Source organism: Scardinius erythrophthalmus, assembly GCF_964197995.2.
Source record: "Scardinius erythrophthalmus genome assembly, chromosome: 24".
Classification (NCBI taxonomy): Eukaryota; Metazoa; Chordata; class Actinopteri; order Cypriniformes; family Leuciscidae; genus Scardinius; species Scardinius erythrophthalmus.
Genome location: NC_138244.1, coordinates 17685109 through 17699697, shown reverse-complemented (window position 1 = coordinate 17699697; position 14589 = coordinate 17685109). Strand labels below are relative to the sequence as shown.

Below are 14589 nucleotides of genomic sequence, written 5' to 3'. Positions count from 1 at the left end.
TCATAAGTAGCACGGGTATATTTGTGGCAATAGCCAATAAAACATTGAATGGGTCAAAATGATCGAATTTTCTTTTATGCCAAAAATCATTAGGATATTAAATAAAGATCATGTTCCATGAAGATATTTTGTAAATTTCCTACCTTAAATATATCAAACATTTATTTCTGTGAGTGGATGCAGCACAACCGCGAACATTTACAACTTTTAAAGGCGATTTTCTCAATATTTAGATTTTTTTTGCACCCTCAGATTCCAGATTTTCAAATAGTCGTATCTCGGCCAAATATTGTCATATCCTAACAAACCATACATCAATGGAAATCTTATTTATTCAGCACTTAAAACCCAAAACAAACTTAAAAATGAAAGACCCATACTAAGACTGGTTTTGTGGTCCAGGGTGTATTTACCACTGGGCGTTCCTTGCTGCCCCCTGGTGGTAAACAGGTGTTAGTTGGTTCAAGAATAATTTTCATTGAGAATTCCGTCATAGTGAGAGCGAACAGCGACAAGACGAGTCAGGAACGGTACGCGTCAAACAAGTGTAACGTTTCTTGAGCTGTTTAAGTATTTATGGAGAGTGTCGCCTTTTCCACCAACAGGCATAGGCTACTTCAAGAAGGACTGAAATTTCATGCTGGCTCCCAATTTTCTCGGCTGGCCAAACCGTGGACATAAATGCCTAGAACAGAGAAGACCAATGTGATGCATCTGCACGAGAGGAAAATCACTCGACTAAGATGGGTAATAAGCAAACGATATTTACTGATGAACAGCTAGACGCCTATCAGGTAAGAGACTCTATCTTTATCGTTCTTTGCAGATCATATATAGAAATAACAGCAACAAAATCAAGTTTTGTGTAAAAGAATGTTTTGAAAGTCTTTCTTTTCTCTAAATAAATAAAAAGACCAAAAAATAAAGGTTTTCTTCATTTTACTTTTACTTTTTATTTATCTATTTCATTTCATTATATATATATATATATATATATATAATATGTATACATAATATATACACACAATTACACCTATATATACACACATAGTTATATATATATATATATATATATATATATATATATATATATATATATATATATATATATATATATATGAAATATAAATAAATACAAATTAAGAAAGTAAGGAAAAAGCATATGCTGGCAACAGTTTATTCCCAGAGATGGTCTGTATGATTTTATATGAGGCTTCACCTTGTTCTTAGTTTATTGTCTGCGGCATACAAGCCACTTTATTGTCCTTCACAGTGAGCAGATTGTAGGATTTTGCAAGGAAATTATGAGTTTGACATAGCTGTTGTTGAGCTTTTTAAACTATAAACAAATCAAAATGTCAGTATTTAGTTCGGTAAATCTTTATGATGTTCTTAAAACAAAATGGTCAACACACAGAAGTAAGCCACTTGCATTTATATTCATATATCATGTATGATATATTATTTGCTCTTTTTGTGATACTTAAGGTCTGAGCATTGAGGCATATCTGAAGACATCTGATCATATTGTTCCAAAGATCTTATCCTCCTCGTGCACGAACATGTGAGAAGAGAAGATGCTTTTGTCTTCGGAAACAGTAGTCTGTCATGCTTTGGCGAAACATCATAGTCTGCTTCGAGAAGGACTCATAGACGTTTAAATATTAATCCAATTCTGATTAGTAAACTGTTGGACTTTCTTTAAAGTCTTGTATTTTTTTATTATAGCAGCATGATGAAACATGATTAACATCAAATGGATTTATATTCAAATAATCTTGGTATAGATATGTGATGTAACTGGTTCACTGAGTCAGATATTAAGGAAATTTGAATAGTAAGCATCTGAGTTTCCCATCTGCCAATCATCAAACTACATCAAGGAGATCAATGGCCGTTAGCAACAATGGCCGCCGCTCCTTGTGCTCTTTAATCACTGGGTTGAACGTACCTGGATCAGTGGAGCTTGGCTGTTTGGCTGATAGACTCATTCCTCAGAGCAGCCAAGTCTTATCATTCATCATGCTGTAAAAGTGAATCAGGCTAGTGGGGGAGAATATTGCAGAAAATTTTGCTTGCATTGGAAAAACTTATCCATGTCTTAAAGAAGACACCCAAAAATCATATCTTTTTGTTTCCAAAACCGCATGGCTTTATTTTTTTTTCAGCGAAACACTAAAGGAGATGTTTTGTAAATGGTGACCAAACGGTGATCAGTCAACTCCATTCCATTTTCAATTTGACTCGATTCAAATTCATTTGGGAATATTTTCGTTATGATGTTAATTTAAATATGAACATCCAGGACAGTTCTTATTCAAACTTTCTTATTCATTCAAAGAATCATTATAAGAATCATTGATTTCAGAAATTGGCTACACTGGCCATGCTGTAAAGCTTTTATTTATTTATTGAAAAAAAAAAAAATGGTTCATTCGAATCGTTTGTTCAAGAATCGGAAATACACTGGTCGTGCTTTATGATTTTGATACACTAAACATAACTTTTTCATTAGATTTGTTTATTCAAGAATCAAAATACACTGGCTGCACTGATATGTTTTTGATTTGCTAAAAGAAAGTCGTTTGTTAGTGAATCGGGATAAACTGGTCACGCTCAGAGCATGGGCTCAATATTCCCCTGCACAATATTCTACTCTATGCCAGTCGCTCAAGCCCAAAGTATACTTCAGCCGTCCGTGTTCCATGACGGTCCGCTTACTGTCTGTGTGATGTAATTTTCGTCATTAGGAGGGTCCATAGACATCCGTGCACATGGTCCACATGCAGCCCAATTTCCAATTTCCACGGTGCGCGTACAACTTCATCCTTGTTTCCTTTCACATCATCTTAACACCACACCCTTAGGATGCGAGGGAAGTTTACACCTGTGTATCCTCGCTCATGACTCCTCAGGAGGCTTCCTCACTCCTCGTTCCCCACGGTGCAATTAGTGAATTAAGAGGCCCTTCAAGATGGCTGAGTTTGACTGGTTTGTGGGTTCGAGGATGGAGAAGCGAGGAAATGAGGAAGCGTCAATATTGAGAATCACCCAAAGTCAACAAGTCTTTCCACGCTCATGGCCAAAAGAGTATACTTTGAAAGGCTCTCATGCTCAACTGTGCGCGAGACGGAGTGGAACACTGGGCCTTGAAGGGCCAAGCGTACGCTCCACTTATATACCGCTCACGCTCACCGGTAAAACGGCGTTCGCTCAAATCCAGCTCCGACATGAAATTTCTCTACCATACATCTTTCTATTTGTAATGAATTTCTTGAATAAATGCCTCAATTGCAGTAGGCCGATAGATAACAGTTATGATACGTGTGGCTTTAAATCTAAATTGTATAAGTGGTAGCTTATAAATAAACGTGACTTGTCTGGACGCAAACATATCCACATCGCAATCATCAGATGCTTTCTTTACTGCTGTTTTCTCACAGCCGTCCAATCACAGTGGAGGAGAGGCGGGACAAATACTAAACTGACCAACTGTCACATTCTGCTTGTACAACAAACAAAAACGACAACAAGCACATTTCTTCATCCAAACCTAGCGCCAGAGCAAGTGCGATACATTGTCGACATTTTTATATTCAGAAACAAACTATTTGCGAAATCAGATACTAGTAACAGTTCGGCAGATATTCTGAATCATAGAACATATATGGCTCGTTTCCACTGAGCAGTACGGTACAGGACAGTACGGTACGGTTCGGGTCTGTTAACCATGATCTGGCTAGCGTTTCCACTGCCAACAGTACCCTTACTTGATAGGCGTGGTGTTTCGATCAACGTCATTTTCGCGCAAAGAAGAACATAGTAAACTACAATGGATGACATACAGCAGATCTTGTTCTTGCTCCTCGACATGTTTGTCACAAGAAGACAAGCGCCGACATTAGGCTTTTCTCAATATCAAGTAGGCTACGCAAAGTTTGTACTTGCCATGTGCGACTCCTACATGCAAATGGTACAGCGCGTTCTTAAAGCGTCACTCAGCTCGCTCTGCTACTCCGGTTATCTGTTACTCTGTATGTACATTTTAAGCAACAATAAAACGAAATATGTTATAAAAAACACTCTGCCTCTTTTCGTTTTCATTTAAAGGTGCTCTAAGTCATGTCACGCGTTTTTTAGGCCAAAACATTTTTTGTCACATACCGCAAACATCTCCTCACTATCTGCTAGCTGCCTGTCCCCTGAACACACTGTAAAAAAACGCGGTCTCTGTAGACACCACAGGCTCCACAAACTGCAACAAAAACAAACTGAGCAACAAACAGAGCGACCCGCAGCACGAAACACAACAAACTGTTCCAGCCAATAACCGACAAGAATGATGTGATGTGGGGGGGTTCGGGGGTTAGTGCGCGGATGAGGAGGAGGGAGGGTCTAGCTAGCCTCCGATTTGTTTGACAATAATTCGAATGTCAACAAGAAGAAACGTCTCCCGGGATCGCTTAGACAACCTTTAAATAAATTTAACATTATAGGGACACAAATGTTGTTCATGCGCAACGCATATTGATTATTCACTGCACGTTATACGTTATTCTATTTATAACAAAACGAAATTTAAAACAACCCTAAGGTTACCTCTTTTCGTTAAATAAAAAACAAACAAAAAAAAAATTACACATTCCAGGCAATATATGCATTTGTACAAATGTTGCAATAAATATCAGTGATAATCTTGTAATAAAAAAATGACAAGAAACAATATTTCTTTTTGTAAAATTTCAGTTTTATCAATAATAGCCAATATAAAAGTTTAAGTAAAAGGTACAAGAAGCTATACAATAAGAAATAAAGCAAACAATTCAGTCAAATATCCAAATGCAGCGCTCTAGTCTAACATTACAACAGTAAAGTTATACAAATAGCCTGAAACTAAACTTAGCCCTCAGCCAAAACGATTGACAGGGAACGAATTATATATTCACGAGACCAAAGATCGCCCGTTAGGTCTACACAAGACGAATTATATCTCATGTTTAACCACTACCGTCAGCGGCGAACGTCAGAAGAACTAGCCGAGGAAAGGCTCATCCAGCCGGGAAACATGAGCGCCGAGCGCCCACTGACCGCATGGATCTCACAACCGGGGGAAAAAAAATCATCTTTATAAATAAACCACAGATCTGAGCTTTAAACAACTACATTCTCGCCTGAAAAACTCTTAAAAATTACATTTCGTGATACAGTAACAGTAGTATTATATTAAACTGTATATTAAAAAATTGCGCTTCTTATGTTGTCATTCCTCTTGTAGCACGCGCAAGTGACGATTCCCTGTCAACCAATCAACGTCCTGCAGTGAGTCTAGCTCCACCTTTTAGTACCGTTCCACTGTGCTAGGGACCCCAATGGAAGGGTACCTAAAAAGTGGTACGGTACGGTTCGGCATTTTGGTACCATTCACAACTTTTGATAGTGGAAACGCAAATAAATGCGTACCGTACCTTACCGTACCGTACCGCACCGCTCAGTGGAAACGAGCCAATAGTCTCAACTGAAAAAAAAAACATCCGATCCGATCACACTGTATGTTTTTGATTTACTAAAAAGAACTGGTTCATTAGAGTCGTTTGTTTGTGAATCAGAATACACATTGGTCACATTGATTGGTCACATTGTATGATACTACGACAACTCTGATACAGGGATGCTTCTTGTTTCTTTCTTGTCACATTCAACATTGATTGCAAATTCACATTCATAACTCAAGAAAAATGTGATTTATTTTGCTGCGAGTTAGCAAATAGACTTTTTTTAGACTTTAGAGTTCAGCTCTACCAAAAATGGAAGAAAACAGACCTTGCTACGTCTATGGTAATAATTTTACACCAGGTCGTCTATCCTCTTCGCTAATAACTCGCAGCTGTGGCCTTACCTCACATCTCACAGATTCAAGCCTCAATATTTCAAATTAACGAGCAATTAACAGTACTCAAAGGCTTATACGCGTAAATCATGAAACGGTCGTCCAAGCTGCTCCGTTGATTTGGAGGATGTTTTTTTTTTTTTTTTGCATAACGCTGGCTGGGTGTTCGGGTAAACATCATAAAGGAGAGCTTAATCATTAGCTAATAAATCTGTCGGCTCAGGTCAGCATGGCTACAATGATTACAGTGAGTGAGGTAAGAAAAAGGATACACAGACCTGGGAACAGTCTCACAATGGGTTTTTAGGCAAATCGTGCTACCGTGGGTAGAAAGCTGTCGGCATTCCCTGCGGTCATATTGCCAGGCCTCATCTCATATGTGTGTGTTTTTTTGACGGGTAGCACTTATCATACACAGTGAAACCTAAGAGGCTTTGTGTGCTAATACAAAAGGTGTTGAAAAAGCCGACAAGGAGCTCAGGTGTTGATCCACGTGCAGTCATGCAGTGTTAATGCAAAACTGTTGCTTAACGTGTCAGATTCACGGTTCACGTGCTTCGACACTTTATTTTCTGTGCTTTCCCTTTATCTTTATCATTTAAAACAGGATAAGTCACTGTACACTAGTTTGGGGTCAGTAAAAAAAATGTTTTAAAGAAATGAATACTTTTATTCAGCAAGGATGCATTAAATGGGCAGTAAAGACATTTGTTACAAAAGATTTCAAATAAATGCTGCTATTTTCAAATGTTTTCAGTATTATAATACTATGAGCAGCAAATGAACATATCAGAATGTTTTCTGAAGGAAAACTGAAGGACACTAAAGAGTAATGATGCTGAAAATTCAGCTTCGCATCACAGGAATAAATTTAGCAAAGCGGTAATAATAGGCTTCTTACAAAAGACTTACGTTAGAAATTATGCTTGGGGTTTAAGCCAGATGTTGTTACTATTCTTTTTTTTTTTGTGTATTATGATATGCAGTTATACATTATGCGTTTTCAGAGAAATGATTATCTTTCTTTTTTCATCTTAGGACTGCACCTTCTTCACCCGCAAAGAGATTCTTCGGTGAGTATTGGCTTCTTTTTCGGCATATCCTGTGCTTATTTTGGGAAATAATTCTGTGGAATACAGCAGGAGTACAAAATGAATCTGAATCATAATCAATACAAGCAGAAATTTTAAGTACACTATCTTTTGCAGCTATTATGTTATGGTATTGTGTGTTCTAACAGTTCGTTCAATAGGCCTATGTCACACTTCCTGCTTCCGAAACGCGGAGTAGGGATTCAGAACTTCCGGTCAACAGTATTTCTCCATAAGGATTTAGATTATCAGCCATAATGTCTAAACCATCCGAGGTAGACTGACCAGGAGCTATGAGGTTGTGAAACGAAGGTTTTTGCTCCTGTAGAAGCTATAAGTTCGTATGAAATCAACCTTGTTTTAAGAAAAACATGTTTTATCCACGATCTTATGGAACAAAAACTACACTACCCACAATCCTAAGCGTAGCAGCAACGTCTGCTGATTGGTCCAACTCGCTGTTACCATAGAAACGTTTACCTAACTGGCGAACGGCCCGCCGCTGTTGTTGTAGTGTACCGGGTTGCTCTGCGTCAGGACGTAGACAGCCAAAACTCAGCTTTCACGCTTTTCCACTTGAGAGTTTTCATTTACCATCCGAACCACATCGTCATATATGACTTCAGGCAGGTTGCGGAGAGATTTGGTCCAGCGTTATCTATCGGACTCCGCCATTGTAAAGAGCTAACCGGAAGAGCCGTATCCCTACTAAAAGACGTACTTCCGGTCTTCAATTTTTCCGTGATATAGGCCTATTGCACTGCATTCCACTTGCTCTTATTAACCTTGTCTGAGATCTATATATCACTCTCACCCCATTCATTCAATGGATATTTCCCCTGTCAGCAGTTCAGCTCCAGTGATATTCATCCATGCTCATTCATACAGACCAGTCTGCATTTCACAGTCCACTGGCTTCATTAGTATTCCATTCACAGGCTGTGCGCCGTTTGTTTGACTGAAATTCATACGGTTGCTCAGATGAGACCTGAGATCTAATAAAGAGAACCTGACCATTATAAAGGTTCTTTTTACGGAAATTGCCCTTTATGTGAGCTGCCATTTATGCAAATTTAAGAGCCACTGAGCCCTGAACTTGTCTGCACGTAATTGTACATAAATTAATGTAAGACGCATGAGATTTGAAAAGCTAACTACGTGTTGCCAACAAATATTGGGTAAAATAGTCCAATTTTAATCGGATAGTTAATTTTTTAACAAAATAACTTTTTTAAACGCTATTTTTCAGTATAGCGCTAGTCAAATGAAGCGCACGAAAGATTCGTCCCATGATTGATTTCAACTGTTTGACATTAGCATGTAGCTAAGCTAGCAATGTGATACTCGAACAAGCATAACAATAGAATTATTGAGTAAAGTAGTAGATTCTTTAAATTTTTTGTCGCTGTATTTTCAGTATTAAATGAAATTTTATTTTCTCTCGACTCGGTAGCCATTTTAAAATTCACATGAAGCGCACAAGAGATTATTTCAACTGAGTTTGTCATTAGCAAGGCCATAAGCTAACAGTACCATCAAGTATTTAACTTTTTTGTCACTATACTTTGTCAACATGTCCTTAGTGAGGGCCAGAAAAGATTTGTCTCACGATTTATTTAAACTGTTTGACATTAGCATGCTAAGCTAACGATGTAATACTCTAACAAGCATAAAAAAATACATAGTACGCTATTATTGGGTAAAATATCAAATTTTTAGTTAGATTAACCTTTTTTCAATGCTACTTTTCAGTATTTATTGAAATATAATTATAGCCACATTTTTTCTCAACCTAGGCATTTGGACATAGTCAGCATCTCTAAGCTAACGCTGAGCTACCTATACTTAAAATAGTAAATTTTTAAGGAGATTGTACTTTTTAGTGCTACTTTTCAGAATTGAATAAATATTTATCATAGAGCTAGCTATATTTTTAGTCAATGTGTTTTAAGTCAGACGGCCAAGAAAACCTAGCCATGCCACTCTGGACAACATGCATCTCACGATTGATTTCAGCTGTTTGACATTAGCATGTAGCTAAGCTAACAATATGAACTTGTTATCACTAATATTCAGTACTTGAGTAAAACGTAGGTATATAGCCAACTTTTTTTCCTCAAAGGAATCGTTTTTGGAAAGCATTCTTTGTATTAGACGCCAGTGTTCTTAAGCGAGAAACATTTGTCCTGGTAAACAGAGAGTGAGATTACATCCTATTCAATTGAGATTTATAGTCTCGCTCTGTCTGCAAGAATGTGATTTCTTTCTTGCTTTTTTTGTGGCTCTATCAGAATCTCTCCCTGACTGGGCATGCAGCAAGCAGCAAAGCGTGTAATTGTCTTTAGCCACAAATATGACATTGCCCTGGTTGTAAGCCATTGGTATATACATATATAACGCTGTACTTTTGGCCCAATGCAGCAGTGTTCAGTGTAGCTGTACTAATCGGCTTTCAGTCAGAAAGGCTTGTTGGTTTTAATCAGCATGAGCTCCAAGCCAAAACCAGAGTTCATCACTCAGTTTCTCTGTCAGCCTCAATTAGACCATGTGGCTGCCCTCCAAAATGAGAATTTTCTCTACATAGCTGGTAAGTTCTGTTAGTTTTATAAAATAAAAAAAGTGTAGCAGATATAAACAATGGCAACAGGATAATTGAGTGATTAAACCGTAGATTAAAATGCTTCAATGCACAGCTGCAGTGAAGTTGTAAATGTAGTAGATCAATCAAATATGATATATTAATAGTATAATATATAACTAGAAATATGACATTTTTCAACTTTTAATATTAAATAGTCTAATCATGTTGTTTATAAGGCAGGTTTTATGTCACAATGACTGCTGTATCTTGCATCTAATTAAATTATTGCTAATAAATTGAGGCGACAGTAGCTTGATCTGATTTACTATTAGGGGCCGTTCACACAGAACACATTTTTGCCTTTCGCTGCGCTTCTTTCCCATTGTTTTTCAATGTAGACATGCGATAGACAGACGTGTTTTGACCACTTGATACAGTGTTCTTAAAATGTGGTGCTCAAGTTAAAAGAAATTGAACTTGCATCTTGCGCCATTCAACAAAACCTGTTATGTGTGTGAATGGCCTCAGGAAGTTGAAATTATTTTTAGTGTTGAAAATGCATTTCAGTCAGGACTTTAATTTTAATATGTTGCCTTCATTAATTTTTTAAAGTAGAAAAATGAGAAAACGGCACATTTATTCATTTTTAATTTTTTCGAAAAAGCAAGAATTCGGCTTGATTTTGTGTTTTTTGGTTCAGGAGTGAAAAATTGAAAAACATCAAACAACCGGACTAAGGACTGCTTTGACACAAACCACACTGGGCAAGCCATAGAAAGGGCTTTCTTCTCTATAGGCATGTGTTCGACAAAAACGAAAAGACTAATAAAGGCGGCGGTGAAAAAAATTAAAAACGTTTTCCAAAATATATTTTTTAAGCCCAAAATTGGGATTTTCCAGAGCAATCTCACTTTTTTTTTGGCACACCACAGCTATTTCTTTTTGCTCTAGTAGCTCTGTAAACACAAATAGGCTCAGTCACAGTAATTATTGACTCAGCCGTATTTTACAGCTCAGCTTAAGCAGACAAGCCATTAGTTACAGCTACCAAGAATCCTTTTACAATGTAGCTTTTATCTTGCATCTTAGTGCTGCTTCAGTGCATTATAACCAAGGTGATCTCATTCATTTTTATAGCTGCATTTTCATAAAGTTTACACATACATTACATGTGCATTTTTGTATGTTTGTATAGACAAGAATAACAACATATTAACAGAATCTTCAATGTAAACATAAACTTTATAGATGTACAAATCTTTGCGAATCTACTGATGGCTGATTGTAACTGAAATTTATTAAATGTGTGCAACAATTCCATGTGATCGAGTTACGAGATACAGTCCCATAGCGGGACTCTCATTTATCAGTTAATGATAGGTTCAAGAAACTTTTCAGATTTAATCGTTACAATGTCAAATTAAGTCAAGTCAAGTCAAGTCAACTTTATTTATATAGCGCTTTTCACAATACAGATTGTATCAAAGCAACTTCACAGTATTAAATAAAATAGTACATCAGTGTTTGTTTCTGGTGTAAAACATCCACGTTTGGTAATGCAGATCAATAGCACTGTTGAATCGATTAATCAAATTAAGTATCCCCAACTGAGCAAGCCGAAGGCAACAGTGGCAAGGAACCGAAAAACTCCATCAGGTGACCTAATGGAGAAAAAAAAAAACCTTGGGAGAACCCAGGCTCAGTCGGGGGCCAGTTCTCTTCTGGGGCCTCATGTATCAATCTTGCGTACGCACAAAAACTTTGCGTACGGCAGCTTTCACGCTCACGGTCGTATGTACTAACAGTGAAATTAACGCGAGAATGTGCGTTCCTCCACGCCAATTTCATGTCTGGCGTACGTATATTTCTCACTGTTTTTGTCCGTTGGCGACTCTTACAGGCAATGAAGTGAAGTTGCAAACATTACACAACGAATTGTTCTACAAGTCTATCGCACCACCACCTGTGGGAAACATTGCTATTAATTTGCAATTTATAAAATAAATGACATATATTGTCACACGAGCCTTATGAAAATATTCTATCAATTATGCAATTAAGTAAGAACATATAAAAGCATATTATGCAAAATGATACAGCCCTTATTCTATGGCAGCTTTGGTTTTAATGTCCACCTTTATATCAGACCATTTCTTTTTAAGGTAATTTAGAGTAGACTGTGTACAGTTGAGACACCTTAAATAACTTGCTTAAATAACAAGTTGTATTTTTGCTGTGCACGTGCGTATTAGTGTCCTCTTTGATCGTGGGAAATTTGAACAACGGACACATCTCCGATCCGAAGAAATCGGAAAAACTTTTTTTTTCTAAGATATGATGTTCACTTCACCATGCACTCTCCACAATGACTAGCTTATTATCCTTATGTGACTGTTAAACGTAACTGGTATCACCACAAACGTTATTCTGTGCCCTAAAAACGGGCATATTTCATGGTATTGTGTCATGCAAGGTAATTGCAAAATCTAGAGAAATGTGCGAGGTGGCCAGCGGGGTATAGTTGAGACACACATGTACCAACTGTACCCCCGATAGAATTCTATTAGGAAACACACTGTTTAGTTGTTCAGCCAGCAATCATGTAGCCATATAGGACGCAAATGAAAATACAATTTGATATGTGTGATATTTAAACTGTGTATTATAAATAAATATTGTTACATATCTTGTTCCTGCTTTATACATTTTAACCAGTGCTAATTTAAATAAAATGAATGCATATAAATGGATGAATAAACAAAAATGTTGCCCAGTTGTTATTTTCTTTTCTATTTGTCTTTATTTTTTATATTTACATTTACCATGAATGGTTAGTTACCTTCACGACATTAATGGGTCTCTCAACTGTACCATGCACTGTCTCAAGTACATGGGTACAGTTGAGACAAAGTTGAGACAAAAAGCATCTTATATTTAAAATAAAAACTACTTGTGGGTATTATTGATTGATAATATCTTAGTCTACAAGCTAATGTAATCATGTGGCGTGTCATGTGGAAATTCACTTCTTTTCAATGTCTATTTTTGTGTGAAAAATCAAAACGCAAAAAGTGTCTCAACTGTACTCAGTCTACTCTACAGTACGACGATCCCACCGCATTGACGGCATCAGCCAAACTCTCCCACTCATATTTTTTTCCTTTTGTTATTAATTCCGGAGGACAAAGTTCCAAACTTTTCCAATTTTTTTTTTTTTCGTTTCTACCTCCGATAGTAGCACCTCCAATTCACTTTCTGTAAAGTTTCATTTCTTGCCGTCATTTTCTTACTGTTTTCTTTTGCCAAAGTGGACTCATTACCATATTTAAATTAGTTTAATTAAGGGAGGAGACTGGGTGGGGCGTTGTGCTCGTGCATGTGCGCTCAAATTTACGTTAATTGGGATGTACAAAGAGAATATGCGTGGGATCCTTCGTACGCAGAGATTCATACATCTGGATTTTTTTGTGCGTACGCACATTTACAGCTTTGTCCTTACGCAATGTTTTAGTATGAATTCAACGCAAGTCTTTGTACATGAGGCCCCTGGCGTTTATGAAGTAGAGACCGGATTTAACTGTAAGATTAAAATATTATATGAATGAATGCCTGGCTGAAGAGATGCGTCTTTAATCTAGTTTTAAACTGGGAGAGCGAATCTGAGCAACGAACAGTATCAGGAAGGCTATTCCAGAGTTTTGGTGCTAAATGTGAAAATGCTCTCCCTCCTTTGGTGGATCTGGATATCCTAGGTATGACCAGAAGCCTCGAATTTAGTGATCTTAAAGAGCGCGATGGATTATAGGGCGATAGAAGATCCGTTAAATAAACTGGAGCTAAGCCGTTTAGGGCTTTATAAGTCAGTAGCAATACCTTGTAATTAATACGGAACTTTATAGGTAACCAATGTAGTGATGATAAAATTGGTGTTATATGGTCAAACTTTCTTGATCTAGTAAGAACTCTAGCGGCGGCATTTTGGACTAACTGTAGCTTGTTTATTGAGGATGCAGGACAACCAGCTAATAAAGCATTACAGTAATCTAGTCTCGAGGTCATGAATGCATGAACTAGCTTTTCTGCATCAGAAACAGATAGCATGTTACGTAATTTAGCAATATTTCTAAGGTGAAAAAATGCTGTTTTTGTAACATATGAAATATGATTTTCAAAAGACAAGTTACAATCTAATATAACACCCAGGTCTTTTACTGTAGAGGATAAAGTAACAGGACACCCTACTATGTTAAAGTTGTATTGTGAGAGGTTTTGTGGGCGGTTTTTTGAACCGATAAGTATTACCTCTGTCTTATCTGGATTTAATAAAAGAAAATTGTGCGTCATCCAATCTTTTATATCTTTAACACACTCTGTCAATTTGGATAATTTAGCGTTTTCATCCGGCCGTGATGAAATATATAGTTGAGTGTCATCAGCATAACAATGGAAACTAATTCCATGTTTCCTTATAATATTTCCAAGTGGCAGCATATATATTGAGAATAATAGAGGGCCTAACACAGATCCTTGCGGCAGTCCATAGTTTACTGGAGTTATGATCGATTTTTCTCCGTTTAAATAGACAAAATGGTAGCGGTCAGATAGGTATGATCTGAACCAGCTTAATGCTTGTCCTTGAACACCGGTATAGTTTTGTAGCTGATCTAAGAGTATTGTGTGATCTATAGTATCGAACGCAGCACTAAGATCAAGTAAAACTAGTATTGAGATACAGCCTTGGTCAGAAGCTAAGAGTAAATCATTTGTGATTTTAACGAGCGCAGTTTCAGTGCTATGATGCGGCCTGAACCCAGACTGAAACTTTTCATAGGTGTCATTTTCTTGCAAGAAAGAGCCCAGTTGGGCAGACACAACTTTTTCTAATATTTTGGACATAAAAGGAAGATTTGAAATGGGTCTATAATTTGCTAGGTTATTTGGGTCTAATTGTGGTTTCTTAATGAGTGGTTTTATAACTGCCAATTTAAATGTTCTTGGAACATGACCTAAAGATAAAGACGAGTTAATAA

General features: G+C 37.1%; 1 protein-coding gene across 1 annotated transcript in view; it reads left to right on the top strand.

Moving 5' to 3' along the window:
- Window positions 1-492: 492 nt before the first annotated feature.
- The window catches only part of cib2 (calcium and integrin binding family member 2), a 41529-nt gene continuing 27432 nt past the window's right edge, over window positions 493-14589 (top strand). The window contains exons 1-2 of the mRNA XM_081356298.1: window positions 493-794; window positions 6926-6960. Coding sequence (XP_081212424.1) covers window positions 744-794; window positions 6926-6960 — 86 coding nt within the window. The 5' untranslated portion in view covers window positions 493-743. The remainder of the gene's footprint in view (window positions 795-6925; window positions 6961-14589) is intronic.